The sequence below is a fragment of the Rattus norvegicus genome, chromosome 15 (assembly GCF_021556685.1).
Source record: "Rattus norvegicus strain SHRSP/BbbUtx chromosome 15, alternate assembly SHRSP_T2T, whole genome shotgun sequence".
Classification (NCBI taxonomy): domain Eukaryota; kingdom Metazoa; phylum Chordata; class Mammalia; order Rodentia; family Muridae; genus Rattus; species Rattus norvegicus.
Genome location: NC_141548.1, coordinates 13858245 through 13875373, shown reverse-complemented (window position 1 = coordinate 13875373; position 17129 = coordinate 13858245). Strand labels below are relative to the sequence as shown.

Genomic DNA, 17129 nt, shown 5'->3' with positions numbered 1-17129 from the left:
GACATTAGTGTAGTAGTTGTAAATCTGGGTACATTGTCATATTGGCATAATGTTTTTGTTCAGTGTGTAAAGATTATCCTTGTGTTATTCAAATATTGATTTCTCTGTCCTCATCTCTTGCTTCAATCTGGACATGCATTGTAATTCTTATGTCAAGAATCTTCCATCTCAAGTTTACCATTTTATTCTCTGCTTTGTCAGTCAGCAGACTGTTGGGTAAAAGAGAGAGAAGGGTGGGACTTATGCCAGTCAGGGGGGGACAGAGAAGAGTAAAGCAGATTGAGCTATAAGGGAGGAGAAGGAACATCATGGAAAAAAATGGATCTGAAGCCTAGAGAGCCAGACCAATACTTAAAATGCAAGTGTCTTGGGGGTTCTGGCTGGGAGGTAGCCATATTAGCTTAGAGGATTAGAGTAGATTAATGACTGACCAGGTATTGTGGTAAAGCATGATTAAATAAATGTCGGTCTCTTCTGTGTTGTTTCATTGGGGAACAGGCTAGGATTAAGAAACCAGCTGTTCTATTCATTTACTGCATACATTTACATTAAAGTTACCATTACTTTGTCACTTGGCAGTGGGATTTGTGATGGGGGATGAGCTTGAGTACTCTCTGCTCCCTCTGCTTCTTTGGGTCTTTTCTCCAGTATTAATGGTCATAATTTTAGTTTATGTTTTTGTTCAGGTGGTTTTCAACCTAGGATGATGTCCCACCTAAGGGGCATTTTCAGTGTCAGAGGTATCTTTTTTATCACCACTGGAGGAACAGTGGCACACAGTAACATTTGGACTTGAAAAATGTCTTAAATCCACGATGTTCCCTAAAACAAAGAGGCGTGCTCTGTCTGTCAGTGTTCTTACTGAGGAGACAGCCTCAGTGGGTGACAATCTTTTACTCTGCACACTGCTGAGACACGAGATTTCAGTTCTGTCTTCCTTGCTATGTATGTATGGTAACCAGTACTCAGACCTAAGTTATACTCATTTTATACAGTATTGATTATTTTTAGAAATAGGGTTATTCCTTGGGAAATAAGTTTGTACAAGTAGTTATTTTATTTCATACTATAAGTATGTGTTCCTATTGCCAGAAGAAGTTTTCTGTTAGGGTAGATACTTGTTTAAATAATGCTGTCAGTTTGGCTTTCCAAGTCTTTAGGGTATTTTTGGAAACAGATCCTTCTGGAGATGTTTTGGAGGAAGTAATCTCTTCGTGTCTGTGTGTGCTTTAAAGGAAGCTGAGCGGATGCTTCAGGGTGACGGGGATACTGTGCACCTCCCATTCGAAAGGGGGAGTCTCCTACAAATTCCAGTTAAGACCCTAAAATATAGGTAAGATACAACTTTACTTTGTATGCTGTGTTTTTCACACGTGTCAAGTGTACAGGTAAGGCATGTGATATTTCTTTGAAATAATGGTGAATAAATGTTTCTGCAGGGTAAGCACAGTGGCAGGTTAGAAGGCTGGCCATTGAACATTTGATTGATTGGGTAAAAGCCTGGTAACAGTTCCAAGGCTTTGTCTTTATTTTGTGATACTACGCTGCAGTCTTAATGGTGTTTGTTTGTTTGGGCAAGATCTTACAGTTTAGCCATGGTTTACCTGGACCTCACTGTGTAGACTAGCGTGTCCTCCACAGAGATCCCTCGGCCTCTACCTCAGAACGCTGGGATTGAAAGTATGTACCATCATGCCCAGCTGCAGTCTTACCTTAAACATTATGATGTATGAACAGAGGTGGAAGGTTTTTAAGCATTAGTAAAGTATTTGTCGCTTATAATTGGGATTACACTGTGATTTTAATGTGATCTAATTTCTTCTTTTTGTAGTACTTGGTATTGAACCTAGGACTGTGTGTGCTTGGCAAGCCCTACTGAGCTACTTCCCTACGCTTTACAATCTGGGTCGCCATTGCTATGATCAAACACAATGACTAAAAGCAACTTGGGGAGGGAAGGATTTACTTTTCCTTGCTTTTCTTTATCACTGTTTAAGCAATCAGGTCAGGAGTTGATTCAGAAGTCATGAAAGATTTTGGCTTACTGGCTTGTTCTCCTCATAACTTACTCAGTAATAGAGCACCTAAGACTACTATCCAGGGATGGCACCACCACTACCACATGTGTTCTTCCCTATAACTAATTAAGAAAACGCCTTTCAGGCTTGCCTACAGCCTGATATGGAGGTACAGTCTCAGTTGAAGTTTTCTCCTCTTAAATGACCCCACTTTATCAAGTTTTCATAAACTAGCCAGCCCACCAACCCACATGCTGTTGTTTGTTCTTAGACAGGAACTTACTGAGTTGCCCACTGCCCTTGGACTTACCGTGGCCAGCTGCTTCAGCCTCTGCCTCCTGGTAGCTGTAGCTGCGTGCTCGCACTGCCCGTCTCATTAATATGCTCTAGTGTGACATGTGTCATAGCTTGTTTGCGTGAATTGTTTTTCTTTTTGTAAAGAAAAGGGACTTTATCTGTGGAATATTCATATTACTTGTGACCAGTAACATTAAGCACATGTTATTTATGGGTATAATCATTGCATTGGGGGTCTGGCATCATTTTGCAGTATTTCATAGAAATGTTGAAAGGTTATATTTGACTTTTATAGTAAATTCTTTGATTTTGATACATCTGATGAAATAACACTTGGACACTAAAACTGCGGGAATATCTAGTTAAAAGTTAGTGGGGTCATTTTGTTGTTGTTGTTGTTGTTGCCAAATTACTACTTTCAGAGCTTAATTTTCAGTTTGTGTGTGTGTGTATGTGTGCGCGCGCGCGCGTGCGTGCGTGCATTTTCTTCCAGCATTTAAAAAAATGATTTGTAAAAGAAAGGAGCTTTTTTTTGCTTATATACTGTGAATTTTTACTTGATGAGAGTGTCAGTTGTAAGAGTTTTGACTAAATTTCTCTTTTTTAGGCTTCTAAACTGGTTTTTATTTTACCTCAATGATACAGCCTAGAAGATTGGGTGTTGTGGCTGGAATACTGTTGATGAACTACATAAATCCAAACTGAATTTTGCTCACATAAGCAACTCTGCTTTGGGGTTTAAGGAACATGCATTTCTCTGTGAAGACTGGCTAGCAGAACTCTAGGTTTATGATAATTTGTTACACTTTAGTGTAGGTGCACGTCAAATGTTTTCTCAATTTTTAAATTGGTGAAAACAAGAAATTATTTGATGCTAATAAAAATGACAACATTAATGCTTTTGCAAGTGCTGGATACTAACCAAAAAGTGTATTTGTTCTTCAGTATTGACCCTTCAGTTGTTAACATATCAGATGAAATGGCCAAAACTGCCCAGTGGAAGGCACTTTCCATGAATACTGAGAATGCCAAAGTAACCAGACCTAACATGAGGTAGCTATAACCTTATGCCTTTGTAACTGTTGCTAGTGTCCACTCACTGATTCACCTAATGTATCTAAGTATATCCTCTTTGTTGGACAGAACCAACGCCACTCCCTTTCCTTCCATCTGTTCTTCTACCTTGATTGTGTTCTGCTGTGGATTGTGATGATTACGTATTATAATTTGAAATTTAAAAGTGCATTGTTCAAAACAGGACTTTCACCACTTTATAATAAAAATAAATTCTGCCTAGCAGCGTATATATATTTTGCGGATATAATTATATTAACAAATTAAGTATATATTCATAATTAAAGATTTGGTTGAATATAATTATATTCAAATTAAAAGAAAGTTACTAAAAGTGAATGCTACTGGGCATAGTGACTCACACCTGTAATTACAGTTCTCAGGAGGCAAAGGCAGGAGGAGGGACCCAAGGTCAAGGTTGGTGTGGTACGTGTACCAAGTTCCAGGCCAGCCAAGTTTTCATAGCAAGAACCTGGTCTGAATAAACAAGTAGACAGATACGTTAGCTAGCTAGCTGGATTGATTGATAGACTGATTGATAGATAGATAGATTGATAAATAAATGACAGACAAGCAAGTAAATAAATGAATAAATGAATATGCTTTCTTTTGACCAAAGAATAAAGAAAAAGAGTTGTTTTTCTAGTGTTTTTTGTTTTGTTAATCTTCTTTGGGTAAGATACAAATTCTCAGGATGATAATTTTAAAGAAATTTAATTCACACATACAAACATAGACACAGGAAATCAGTTTTATCACCATATATATCTGTGTATATGGGTGTATTTTTTTCCTATGTATGAATAAATATAAATCCAGTTTTGCAGTGAGTCATATATTGAAACTTATTATTATACAGCACTTTTTTTGTTGTTTTTCTTCCTTTGCTTCAAGTGCAGAGACCCCAGGAATCTTATTTTGATATTAGAACTTTAGATTTTATGTTGGAACAAGTGAGACACCTTCCCGGGAGTGCTCAGTGTTTCATATACTGCACTGTCTCTTCACCGGGTGTTGGTTATTCTGCCCAGGCACTCGGTCATGTCATTCCAGGCCTTTCAACCTGTTCTGTGTAGCTGCTTTCTCTTTGAGCTCTGCCTTGTGATAAGTATTTACTTATTCATTCCTTTCTTTTCATAAAGTCCATGTTCTACTTCATCTGCAACCTTCCTTTTTTTTTTAAATTTTATTTTGATATTTAAAACAGGGTCTTATTGTGTAGCTCTGGTTTTCCTAGATCACACTATATAGCACTGGCACTGGCTGTCCTAGAACTCACAGAGATCCACCTGCCTCTGTCCCAATGCTGGAATTAAAGGTGTGCACCAGCATGCCCAACTCTTAATATATTTTTTGATCTTCATTTCTTTACTTCTGATTTTCTAAGCTTGACTGTTCCTTCTTTCAGTTTCTGTCTTTATCCTATTGGATTTTGCAATTCTTTGAACTTCTCTCAGTTCCTATGCACGTTCTGCCAGCACCCTTGACTCGGATCGTTAATATTGTTATGGTGAAACTAAAGGCTGTGTAGTAATACTAGTGCGTACCTTTTGTATTTAGCTTGTCACGTGGGTTGGCCCTGTATTCAAAATCACATGTGTAAATAAACCATCTTCCCTTTACTCGTGCTAAAAATGTGATGTGTTGACAACAGGAAAGGGTTCAAAGAGAGTGAGGGGCTGAGTATGGATCAAAATACAGACTGTTTGTATACAGAAGCATCCAGATTATAATACCCAGTTGAAAATTGGTGTTAGCAAGCAATTCAGAGGTATATTGTAGATACTGTGTGTTGACAATTTGACAATTTAGAGTTCATTCTTTTAAAAATAATTTTTTTCTCATTGTTTGTTTTAAACAGCCCTGAAAAGCCTGTGAGTGTGACAATAAATTTCGAAGATGAACCATCAAAAAAATACATGGATGCTGAAACTTCATTGTAAAGTCAAACCAAAAGGAATATATAGAGATATATGCCTATCTGTGTGTATGCACAAACACACACACACACACACACACACACACACACACACACACACACGCACGCACGCACGCACACATTTATATGTATGAAAAGCACATGTGCCATGCAGTTAATGTGTAACAGTACTTTGGGGCTTTTTCAAGTAGCATCAGATGTTTGTTGTGAGCACCATGGAGACTGCATTAATGAAGTGGTCTCTAGAAGCAAGGTACATGAATTTTTACTCCAGATATTTTTTTGGAGAGTAAAGCCTTTCTGTTTTGCAATAGAAAGATGTGGAGAATGTGTTCAATCTGCTTTTCTTAAATCTCTGTCAGTGGCAATCAATCATATCAACCTTAAGTGATACATACTTAGTCTATATACTTAAAGTTTCGACCTGGATTTCAGAAGGCTTTGCTTCCCTTTTGGTAGTGTTCATAGGTAGAATAAGGAGCCTGCCCATGTGGTGAAAATGACACGTCCTGCCTTCTCTGTGGGCTTTCTTCATGTAACTGTCCATCATACTTCACAGGTGGTGAACATAGAGGTGATTAGAAGTTAGCAGAGACTGTCTAGGAGGGAACTTTATGTTTTAGAAGTTATTTTTAAATTTTAAAACTTTCATATCTGAGCTTCCATTTAGATGGTACATTAAAAAAATTGATGTCACTTCAATTTAAGACCCACTCAAGTCATAACGTTTTGAGTTTTCAAACCTATGAAGTGCCCATTTACAGTGGTTAAATTTTGTTACCTTTGTGGCAAGCCTTTTCCAGTACTCAGTACTTGCCTACAAACCAGAGTCCCACTGTTCTTTGTCTTCGTTCTTTACGTAGGTGGTCAGGTTCAGGTATCTTTCTGTTGTAAGTAGTAATAAAGAGTCAGCACCCTTTCAAGTAGGCTTGTGATCAATGTTCCTTTATAAGAATTATATTTCATTTTCTGTGCTTATTTTTCTACTATATAAAATGTATTTAATTGGTTAGTATCCATAATTTCCTTTTAAATATTTTATTTATTATAATTGATGTGATACTTAAGTGTATAAATATTTGAGACAGTAACAAACACAGAGTACATTGCACCTGTTGTAGATGTTTGTGCTCACTTGCATTTCTGTTCAGTACCTGAAAGCAGGTGGCAAATTCTACATCCATAGTATAGACTACTGCCATATTACATTTTCAAAGGAAGTTGGATATTTCCTGTACAGCTCAGATCCAATGGCATTTTGTCCTGTTCTGTGAGAGCACTGAGTTTCCAATACTTCTGAGCTGTTTCTTAAGCATGTGGCAAATATTCTTAGCTCCCCACAGAGTAAGTAAATGCTGTTTTAACCTTTGGGACAGAATGTTTGGGGCCAGGAAACTTGATTTGGCAAAGGATAGGTAACACGTAGAAATGGGGAGAAACCCCAGAAGCACTGAAGGTGATGGAACATAGAGGTTTGGGAAAATGTCTTAAGGGAATTCTAGTGTTCTCTAGCCATTGCAAACTAAATTACAAAAGTAGGAAGAAATTCTATGCATCTTTAGATCACATGCATAGAATTGCCCAAAGTGGATTATTTTTAGCAACTTTGAAATCATTTTAGTTTATTCTAAACAATGTACCAATTAGTGTAATTCCCTCATCTGAGATCACATAGTTGGATTCTTTTTAAAATAGTAGTTGGCAATATCTAGTACTATCTGTGGAGTTCTATTGGACTTCTTAGCATATGATGGGAGTGTCGCCATGGTGCTTACAGTCATAGGTGACCTCCATTGAAGTGGTTCCTTTTCATTCAGCAGCACATTGGTTTCTGAAGTTTCTGTTTGCTGCTAATTATAACCCATCCCACCCCCGATGTACCCAAACATTTCCTTGTGTCAGGACATCAAAGGGTTAAATGTATTTTACAGGAAGTGACTTTAAAATTTAAACTACAAATTACCTGGTATCATAATCTTCCTGTGACTTATTAAATTATATGTGCATTATCCAGAGTGGGGGCGGGGGCATGACGTACAGAATACTTTGCATCTAAGATGCTTCACTGTGGTTTTGGTTATTGATGCTTTCTGCTTTCTTTTGACTACTTGACTTACAAAGTGATCTGATGCGACCACTCCACTGAAGAGCAGGGTAACTGACTGCTTCCTTCAGGTGGTCACATTTCTCGTGCTATTTTCGAAAATAACAATCATGAATAACATTCATTGCAAGACAGCAAGAGAGATAATTTAGTATATATATTGATTTTTTTAAATGCTGCCTTAAATAGGTGTATATGAGCAGTAGTAATTGCTATGTACTGATTTACCTCAAGGTGCAAAATAATTAAACTTGTACATACCCATTTACAGAATAAGTTCAGAGACACAGCCCTGCACTTTCTTAGATGCCTTGATTTTCAGATGGAGCTTAGTGCTACTGAACACCATGGCCATGGGGCCACCTCAGGACGTTCTTCCCTCCACCATATTTTATTTATTTATAGATGTGTGTTTACAAAGACTGTAATGAAGCCTGGTGTTAACTATCTGAAACTTACTTCCTTTCTCTTGCTATTTCAATCTAAAGTAGGAGCCTTTGAGAAAACAGTAAACTAGCTTCCCAATGCTAAAGGGGTGATTCTATATATATTTTTAATAATATTAGATACGCAAAGTGAAGTACAAAGTCTTTAAAATATTGTGTGAGTGTTTGTGTATGTGTATGAAATCACTCTTTAACTCTCTTAACTTTTTTAAAACTCGTGGTGTACCAATGTTCAGATTTGCCAAGCTTTCCCTAAGACACGTAGGATGAAATGTTTTTGCGTGTTAATGCATGTATTTGTAAAGACTTGTTTACTGCTGAAAATCACTGACTCTTGTTTCCATCCCCAAAGTGTTTGTTCCTTTTGCATACTGGAAGGTTGGATTGAGCATAAGCTTTCTGGCTTTCCTTTCACAAAGGCAGGTTCAAAATTGTGCAGACAGAAGAATGGCTGCTGGCGGTGAGCTGTGGCATCAGAACTGCCTGTAGTGTCACCAGTGTGGGCAGTGTCACCAGTGTAGGCAGTGTCACCAGTGTGGGCAGTGCCAGCATTGTGGGAAGCTCAGCAGCTTCAAGTCTGCGACCTGACCAAGTGCTCAGAGTGGGATGTGGGAGCCATTAACAGAGCATTGTAATTCAGATGGTTATTTAAGTAACTTCCATGTCTGAAATTTATTTATGTTATCATTTGTAGCACAAATACATGAACTGTCTTCATTTAGTCCAACAATTATTTATTTTTAGAAAGTAAATTGAAAGACAAGCTGCATTCAACTTTTAAAATAGTGTTCTAATCACAAGATGTGATCATTTAAATTGTAAGGTCTCTTTTAACTTCCTGGAAAGTAGATTGTCAAAAGGAATCATGTAAAGATTATTTTAAAATTTTAACTGTATGTAGTTAGAGTGTAAACCCCAGCTCTGTGGTCTCTAATCATATTTTTTGCACATTCATTGTTTCTGTTCTGTAGCTTTTCTTGTATTCCTTTAAGATATTTGGCATTGTAGGGGTAAGGTGTCTTCCAGTGTTTACTATGTTAAGCTTAAATTAAAATTTAAATTTATTGTCCATTTATATAATATTTGATACTTTGGTGTAACTTCTCAATACAGTTACAATTTTTATGACATTTATAATTGCAATCGTATTTTCTTTTGTAATAAAATCCAAAGTCAATTAAACAAATTGTAGACCTGGTATTTCTCATCTATATGAAGTACAAGTCTCTACCTGAGTCTATAATGTGAACCATCCTGCCTTTCACATTTGTTTCCTAATTGTTAGAGAAAACTATTTTTTGTAGATGTTATTGAAAGAGCAATAAAAGTCTACATAGCAAGTTGTTGACTGTTTTTTTTTACTTTGTTATAAGGAGAACTGAAAATCTTTTTCTGTTTAAACTGGGGGCAGGGAGAAAGGGAAGTAAGTGACTTCTGTTTCCTGCACCCAGTGTGCGTGCGTGTGTGTGTGTGTGGGGGGGGGGTATTAAAGGTAATGTTCATCTTAAATGCCAATCCAACTTTGCTTTCTGTTTTAAACCTAAAACCTTTACCCTGTCACGTGTGTTGTCGTTTTCTTGATAACACTGACCTCTCTGTTGCCTGTTTCTCTTGACTTATTTTGACTTGGGTTGACTTCGCTCCTGTTTTTTACATCAAGAACCTTGTGTCTCATTGTAAATTTGCTAAGCCATGGGAGTGAGATGAAGAAAAATATAGCCTTGGAAAGTTCTGTTACACTTGGGAGAGGTGGTTGACACTTGGCAGACACAGGACTATTGTTCCTGTTGTTTACCAGGAGGGGTCTCTCACTCATGGTTATTTGCTGTGATGGTTCTGCCTGCCTGCCTGATCTGAGGTGAGTTGTCTTGGTGAGTCTTGTGTTCTCATGGTGGACCTGCTGCTCCTCTGCTTGCAATGGGAATTCTTCCAGTGCTTGCAAAACCTTTTCTGCTTCTGCTTTTCCCCCCAATGCCCACTTAGTCAGCATTGACTAATTGCACTCCCATCTCTGCAAATGTTCTCAACCACTGAGCCATCTCTATAGTCTTTTCTTATTTTTTGTTATTGTCAGGCCTCAGTACATTTTACTTTGTGTAATTTAGACATTCATTTCAAGATAGTAAAGGAAAGAAACAAGAAATGGGTAAGTCTCTTAGGGTTGAACTGTATTACATGGCTTGGGCTTGGCTCCCATAGAGTCATGGATCCTTGTCACACAGCCTGGGTCCTTACATTGGAGCTTCTGTGGGGTCATGGATACTTATTGCACAGTGCATGCTGGATCCTTATGTTCGGAGATCCAGATCCAGGGTGTCAGACTGTCTTATGGAGCAAAGGGAAGGTCAAAGTTTTAATTTCACATTTATTTTATGAGGAAGTAGGAAGCCCATTTGATATCCTACAGAAAAAAGTCAGTCTTTAGCTTGTTACATTGACTCCTTGCTTGGCAATTAGGAGTTTACAAAAATACTTTGTATTCTGCTTCAGCTTCCCAAGCCCATGACCTCTCCAGCTGACAGTTGGAAGCAGCAGCCTTGAGGTTTTATGACTTTAGTGCTGTTTCCTCGCCCATACTTTCATTTCCATTATACAACTGTACTTTTAAATTCTTACTTGACTTTTGTTTTGATTTAACGTTTTGAGGTTGTACCTCATGTAACCCAGTCTAGCTTTAAATTCCTCTTGCTTCAGCCTAATGAGTGCCAAGAGCCCCAAACCCCAGTATCATATATACTTAAGTGGGGAAGGCCCTGTGCCCAAGGGCATTGTCACAGTCACAGCCCTGTGTTTTATCACCACAGAGCCAGTCAGTGGTCCTTTTCTCTTTCCATCACTTCCTAGTTGCCAGGCCGCTTGGACCATCCTCATTTACAACTCTAGAATGAAAAGTAGTGAGTACAATGTGAAGAGCAGGTGAGATGACATCCTCACGAGTCGGGTTCACCAAGAATTGACCACTGAGTTGAGTGGTACTTTTAACGACTCTGTGCTGTGCTTTTCTAGAAGGTAATTTTAATGCAGTTCGAATTTTTGCTTTTTAAAAATGCAGACTTTCTGGAAAAAGTTGTGTCACTTTGCAAAGCAATCAAATGATCTGGTGACAGGGGTCTGATAGAGAGCTCTTGTGTCTGGATAATGAATTTCCCGTCTCAGATGTGCTGTAGCGGCTTGAAGTGATTTTGTGCCATCTAAAAGATTCTAAGCAAGCTGTCTTAAGAGTTCGTGGCCTGCCTGTCCGCCCCCCCCCCCGCCCCCCAACCTAGTTTCAGGCCCTTCTTAACCATAAAACAAAAAACTAAGCACGTGCATACGTGCATCCTTTTCCCCTATAATCTTTGAGAACTTATTTACAATTCATACAAATTCTTGGAGCACCTGAGGTAAATCTCTTGTTTATTTTGGGTGCCAAAGTTGTCCTGACCAGGATCCAACGCCTAGGTTAGGTCCATGCATCCTGGGTTTCACCATGCTTTCTCTGGTTGCCAAGGTAGCAGAGCAGGCGTCACCCGTTGCTATGGCGCTACTGAACCTTGCAGCCTTGTCATTCCTGATAGGCTTAGCGCCTGGGGCTGCGGAGGAAGAAGTGTGAGCATTGGTTCAGCCTCTCTCGGCCAGGAAAGGAATTGACTGAAAAACCAACAGGTGTCAGGACCGGAGCAGGTTTGAGCTTGAGGGGATTCTGCAGCCAGAGGAGGAAGATGACTTGAGGTTGGCCTGAAAGAGGGCCGCCCTCCTGCGCGGTGAGTGGTGTAGGAAGTTGGATGACCCTGAGGCCCAAGGCCGCAGGGACGCACCCCCACCCCCACCCCCACCCCCGAGGCTAGTCGCAGGGACTTTCCCTGAAGGGGGCGTTGGTAGCCTTGGGGTCAGTCAGCCAGAGCCTGCCTCCTCAAAGTAGATGAGCTTGTATTGCGGTGTGTGTAGTCGGAAGCGCGTTCAGCTTTGCGTGGTGTTTCCAGAATCGAAGAACCTGGTATGGATGAACAGCTCATGCCTTGCCTCTGGAGGCTTAAGATCTCTTTTGTGAGCAGCACACTCCTGCCTTCCTTTTACAGGATAGGCTCCGCTCCGCTCCACCTGAATGTCTGTCTTTAGGTAACTAATGTTGCAGATGTGACTGAGAATGCCCCCCTAAGCCTGAGCCCAGCACCTTCACCCAGCACCTAGCTGCAGTTAGTTGTGAGTGCCTCTCAGTGCAACCTTGTGGACTCCTATGAGTGGGTGCTACCACTATCTACACTCCCAAACCACATCTTAGACACAATCTCATCCTCTACAAAAGCGTCATTTCCACAAAGCTCTCTCACAGATTCCACCAGTGCCATGGCTAAGCTAATCTATCCAGTGGTATGGATTGTCGTTTGTCCCTAAACATCCAATCACTCTGCTCACCACTGTCTGACTTGTCTTTTAGGTTTTAAGTGTCAAAGAGTATTTCCCTTTCCTACCAGAAGCTCATCATTCACACTTCCCTATTCTAGTCTTCGGTTAGACAATATCCACTCCACCTTAGCTATGCACAGCACGTGGTCCATGCCACATCGCCTGTAGGTACTAGTTATTGGACTACACTCAGTGCCTCTGTGGGGCACTACAGTCACTGCCTCGTCCTTGTCTCTGTGTTGCCTGATTACTGATACCTGCCAATGTGAGAAGGCTGACTCGTTAACAGTGCAGCGTCTAGCTCAGACACCTGGCAAGTGAAATCAAATACTTGGTAAAGAATGAATCTCTTAAGAGCTTTTCATAACATTTTTAGGACTTCTGGAAAAGTAAGAAATATCCTCAAGGTAAATGAATGTTAAGTTAGCGGTTTTGCTTAAATTGTAAAGGTCTGGAATTTATGCTGTATTTTATGCCATAAACATTATGATAGAAATCACATGGTGTGATTTCAGATTCTTAAAGAGAGAAATACAGTATGGTTTGCAAGAACTGAATCCTATATGATTTTTTAATTCTCTGCTCTCTATCAGTTAAAAAAAAAAAAGCCCCTAAGCTTTTTACTGATGCAAATAATGACAATGTCACATACCTCACAGGATCACTTAATCACATCATTTAAGCATTAAATGTATACCAGGCTTAGCAACATGCACATGCAGTTTAAATGTACTTAAAAGCAGTAAAGGCAGCAGTTGTGAAATAGCCACAGTCAGTTTACGAAAGGTAAAATAAGGTTTGATTTAGTCAAGAGCAGTTTCTAGGAAGTCTCCTTGTCTTTAGACTGCTCAGTGTATGGTTTCAGGAAGAGATTCGTGAATTCATTGACTATTTACCGATCATTTGAGAGGTTTAGGATTTGGCCACTGATGGTTGGGCAAAAAAGTGCAACCAGCAAAGGATGTAGGAGCCGAAAGGGGAAGTCTAGGATGACTCTGTGTGTCAGAACCAACCAGACTTTGAGGCTGAGGTTAGAGGAAATTGAGATACCCGTGGACAAGTAGAGAGTGTGCAAGTCCATTTGAACAGGCAGTGTTTCCCAAGAAGCTGAGTTTTAGGCAATGAAAAGAGCCTGGTAACATACACCAAGCAAGCAGGAAGGTGAGGTGGGAGAGTCAGAACTCTGAGCCAAGGTTGTGCCTATTTGTTACTGTTCTGGTTCCTCTGACTAATGTCTGATAGGAGGCTCAGGGCTCAGGGAAGAGTCCATCCTCGAAAGGAAGCACAACAGCAGGAATATGGGCAGTAGGGGCATGGGCAGTGGGGGCCTGGGCAGTGGGGGCCTGGGCAGTGGGGGCCTGGGCAGTGGGGGCCTGAGCAGTGGGGGCATGGACAGTAGGGGCCTAGGTAGAGGGGGCGTGGGCAGTGGAGATATGGGAAGTGAGCAGTGGAGGCATGGGCAGTGGGGGCATGGGCAGTGGGGGCCTGAGCAGTGGGGACATGCACAGTGGGGGCATGGACAGTAGGGGCCTAGGTAGAGGGGCGTGGGCAGTGGAGTCATGGACAGTGGAGTCATGGACAGTGGAGTCATGGGCAGTGGAGTCATGGGCAGTAGGGGCATGGGCAGTAGGGGTGTGGGCAGTGGGGGTGTGGGCAGTGGGGGCATGGCTAGTGGGGGCCTGAGCAGTGGCGGCATGGGCAGTGGGGGCATGGGCAGTGGGGGCCTGGGCAGTGGGGGCATGGGCAGTGGGGGTGTAGGCAATGGGGGCCTGAGCAGTGGCGGCATGGGCAGTGGGGGCATGGGCAGTGGAGATATGGGCAGTGGGGATATGGACAGTGGAGGCATGGGCAGTGAGGGCATGGCTAGTGGGGGCCTGAGCAGTGGGGGCATGGACAGTGGGGGCATGGGAAGTGGAGGCCTGAGCAGTGGGGACATGAGCAGTGGAGGCTTGGGCAGTGGGGGCTTGGGCAGTGGGGACATGGGAAGTGAGCAGTGGAGGCATGGGCAGTGGAGATATGGGCAGTGGGGATATGGACAGTGGAGGCATGGGCAGTGAGGGCATGGCTAGTGGGGGCCTGAGCAGTGGGGGCATGGACAGTGGGGGCATGGGAAGTGGAGGCCTGAGCAGTGGGGACATGAGCAGTGGAGGCTTGGGCAGTGGGGGCTTGGGCAGTGGGGGCTTGGGCAGTGGGGACATGGGAAGTGAGCAGTGGAGGCATGGGGAGTGGGGGCCAGGGCAGTGGGGGCCAGGGCAGTGGGGGTGTGGGAAGTGGGAGCATGGGCAGCTTAACACATTGCATTCACATGCAAGGGTGTTGGTGCCCAGCTAACCATGCTTTCCACCTTTTTTATCTGTGATGGTACCCACCCTATAGGATGGCACTATACATGTTCCGGCTGCGTCTGCCCTCTTTAATAAAACTTCTCTGTCCTTGAACACCTTCTCAGCTCAGGCACAATGTGCTTTATCAAGGTCCTAGGCAGTTCTTTTACTTTTATCCCCCGCCCCTTTTTTCTTTTGGACACAGATTTCAAGTTGCCAAAGCTCGCTTTGTACTCTTGAATCCTGTGTCTGCCTTCCAGTGCCTTCCAAAAGCTGGGTGGGTGTTTTGCAAAACAATGAGGTGACAAATTAGCTTGTCTCAGAAAGAATGAGGTGGGTGGGGCAGGGAGGGAAGAACCTGGTGTAGGGACACATGCCTGTCATCACAGTTTTTGGGAAGCCAATGAATTTGAGTCTGGCCTGGACAACCTGGGGAGACTGGCACACAAAGAAGGGAAGGGAAGACAAAGAGAGGAAAAGGAAAGAAAACCAAGACCCACAAGCCCCGACTGGCTGTTCTCAGGGGACAGTGGAGAAGAGCCAGCAGCTGTAGATACTTCAGCCAAGGCTTTGGAGACCAAATCCCAGCTCCATCACTCTTATACAGGTCATGCTGTGGCAATCTCTTAGCTTTTGATGTCTAACTTTCCTACCCTGTAAAATAGGGTGGTTATAACAAATTTCTTAGACTACCAGTTTCCTAGAAATACCATGTGAGCATTAACTATTTGTATTCTGTGTAGGGAACAGAGACGAATGAACAGGAAAAGTAGACTGGATGAGGGAGAACAGAATGTTTGCTTAAGACTGGTTACTTAAGACCATTGGGAAATACTTAGACTTGGTATAAGTCTTATATTTTTATTTTGAAATGGGAAGTGAATTTTAAACATACTCAGACCTAATATAAATCATGATTTTTTTAAAAAAGACAGATTTTTGAAAAGCAACCATATTACCTTTGAATGAAATGTACCACTTCTCATTTGTAAAATAATTATTTATTTTAGAAAACTGTTTTGTTTATTTGAAACAGAACCTTGCTATGTAGACTAGGCTACTCCCAGACTTACTGCATAGCTCAGGCTGGACAGATTCACTGGTCCAGCATCCCAAGTGCTTAGATTACATTCTCAGCCGCCATACCCAAGTTACTTGAATTATGATGACAGTCATGAGATCAAGAGTTTATTAAATCTTGTATCAGGAATATTTATAATCGACTAAATTCTAGGCTCATAGCCATCAACAAAACAAATTGAAAGGAAGTCCCTCTTACAAAAAAATGAAATTAGAGGCAGAGCAGAACAAAGTCTGGGCCACTAGAAAATGGCTGCTTTTTGGTCATTGTATTTTGCCAGTATTAGTGGTTAATTAATTTGAAAATGTGTCTAGAAAAGTGCATCTTGTAGAAGCTAGATCTCATCTATCACCATTTCTGTTCTGATTGTCAGGATAGGAACTCAAGGCAGGAGCTTGAGGAAGAAACCATGGAGGAACACTTTATACTGTCTCATTCTTTGCCTTAATTACTGGAAGAATGCTGACCAGATCCATCTGCCTAGGGATGGTGCCACCCACAGTGGGCTGAGGTCTCTCCCACATCAATCAATCGAATCAAAGTAATTCCTCACAGCCACGGCCACAGCCACAGACACAGATCAGTTTTATCAAGATAATTCTTTATTTGAGGTTCCCTCTTGCCAAGTGACTCCAAATTGTGCCAACTTGACAAGAAAAACTTACCTGCTTTGCTTAAGGATGTAATGTTTTTAATTGTGGAGTCAATAAATAGGAACTTTAGGGTGCTACTTGAGTTATGTTCATTGACTGATGAATATAATGTCTTTCTAGATTTTTTTTTTAGTTTATCTTTTAAATATTTTTATCTTACTACATCTCCCATCCTCACTCAGGCACTGAAGACACTTGGGGTAGAGGCCACAGGGTGCACAGTGTACAAACATCATTAATGACAGTGGAGGAGTTTCCTAGAATCTATATAAAGCTATTTCCTTCTGTAACAGTGGAAATCTTGGCAATGACAAGACTGTCTGTTGTCATATGCTCTAATTTTTGGGCTGATACTCACACTGATCTGGGTGACATCTGGGTGATCTTAAGAAAGAGATGAAGGCCAGCACTTTAAGGCATATCTGCTATCGCTACTTGGAGTTAGAAGTTGCTACAAAGGCATTCCATTCATCAAACCTGCCTCATCTGAAAAGGTAGTCATAAACAGACAATGGACTTATTTATAGTTTGGCCAAATCAGGAAGATTTTCTGTAGCAGTGTTACGGTTTCCTAGAAAATGTGGAACAGAGGCTAGAGCATGCTATGTAGGTCTCAATATTTCAAAACCACGTGCCATCTCTCTAGCTCCAGCCTTTCAGTCCACAGCATGGGATTCTGAGGGAAATGTCCCGTACTGAGTCCATTGTCTCAAACGCTAACAACTGTTTCTTGTTACAACATCCCTGGTCCTGCTAGAAGGAGAAGGCTATATAACTACATGGAGACTGAAGGGGATAGGCCATATT

The 17129-nt window shown here is 41.4% G+C and overlaps 2 protein-coding genes across 11 annotated transcripts in view; both read left to right on the top strand.

Annotated features, from left to right (window-relative positions):
* Slc4a7 (solute carrier family 4 member 7) overlaps positions 1-9218 on the top strand; it is a 79616-nt gene extending 70398 nt beyond the window's left edge. For 5 of the 8 annotated variants that reach the window (XR_015637848.1, NM_001413733.1, NM_001270860.2 and 2 more), the window contains 3 exon segments: positions 1236-1333; positions 3261-3368; positions 5251-9218. Coding sequence is in view for 7 of the 8 variants with exons in the window: in NM_001413733.1 (NP_001400662.1) it covers positions 1236-1333; positions 3261-3368; positions 5251-5332 (288 nt within the window). In the remaining variant the exon portion in view is untranslated. 8 annotated transcript variants of the gene reach the window in all.
* Positions 9219-9327: 109 nt separating this feature from the next.
* Positions 9328-17129, top strand: part of Nek10 (NIMA-related kinase 10) — a 213123-nt gene continuing 205321 nt past the window's right edge. Inside the window, exon 1 of one of the 3 annotated variants that reach the window (XM_087585528.1) lies at positions 9328-9736. The gene's annotated coding sequence lies outside the window, so the exon portion shown is untranslated. 3 annotated transcript variants of the gene reach the window in all.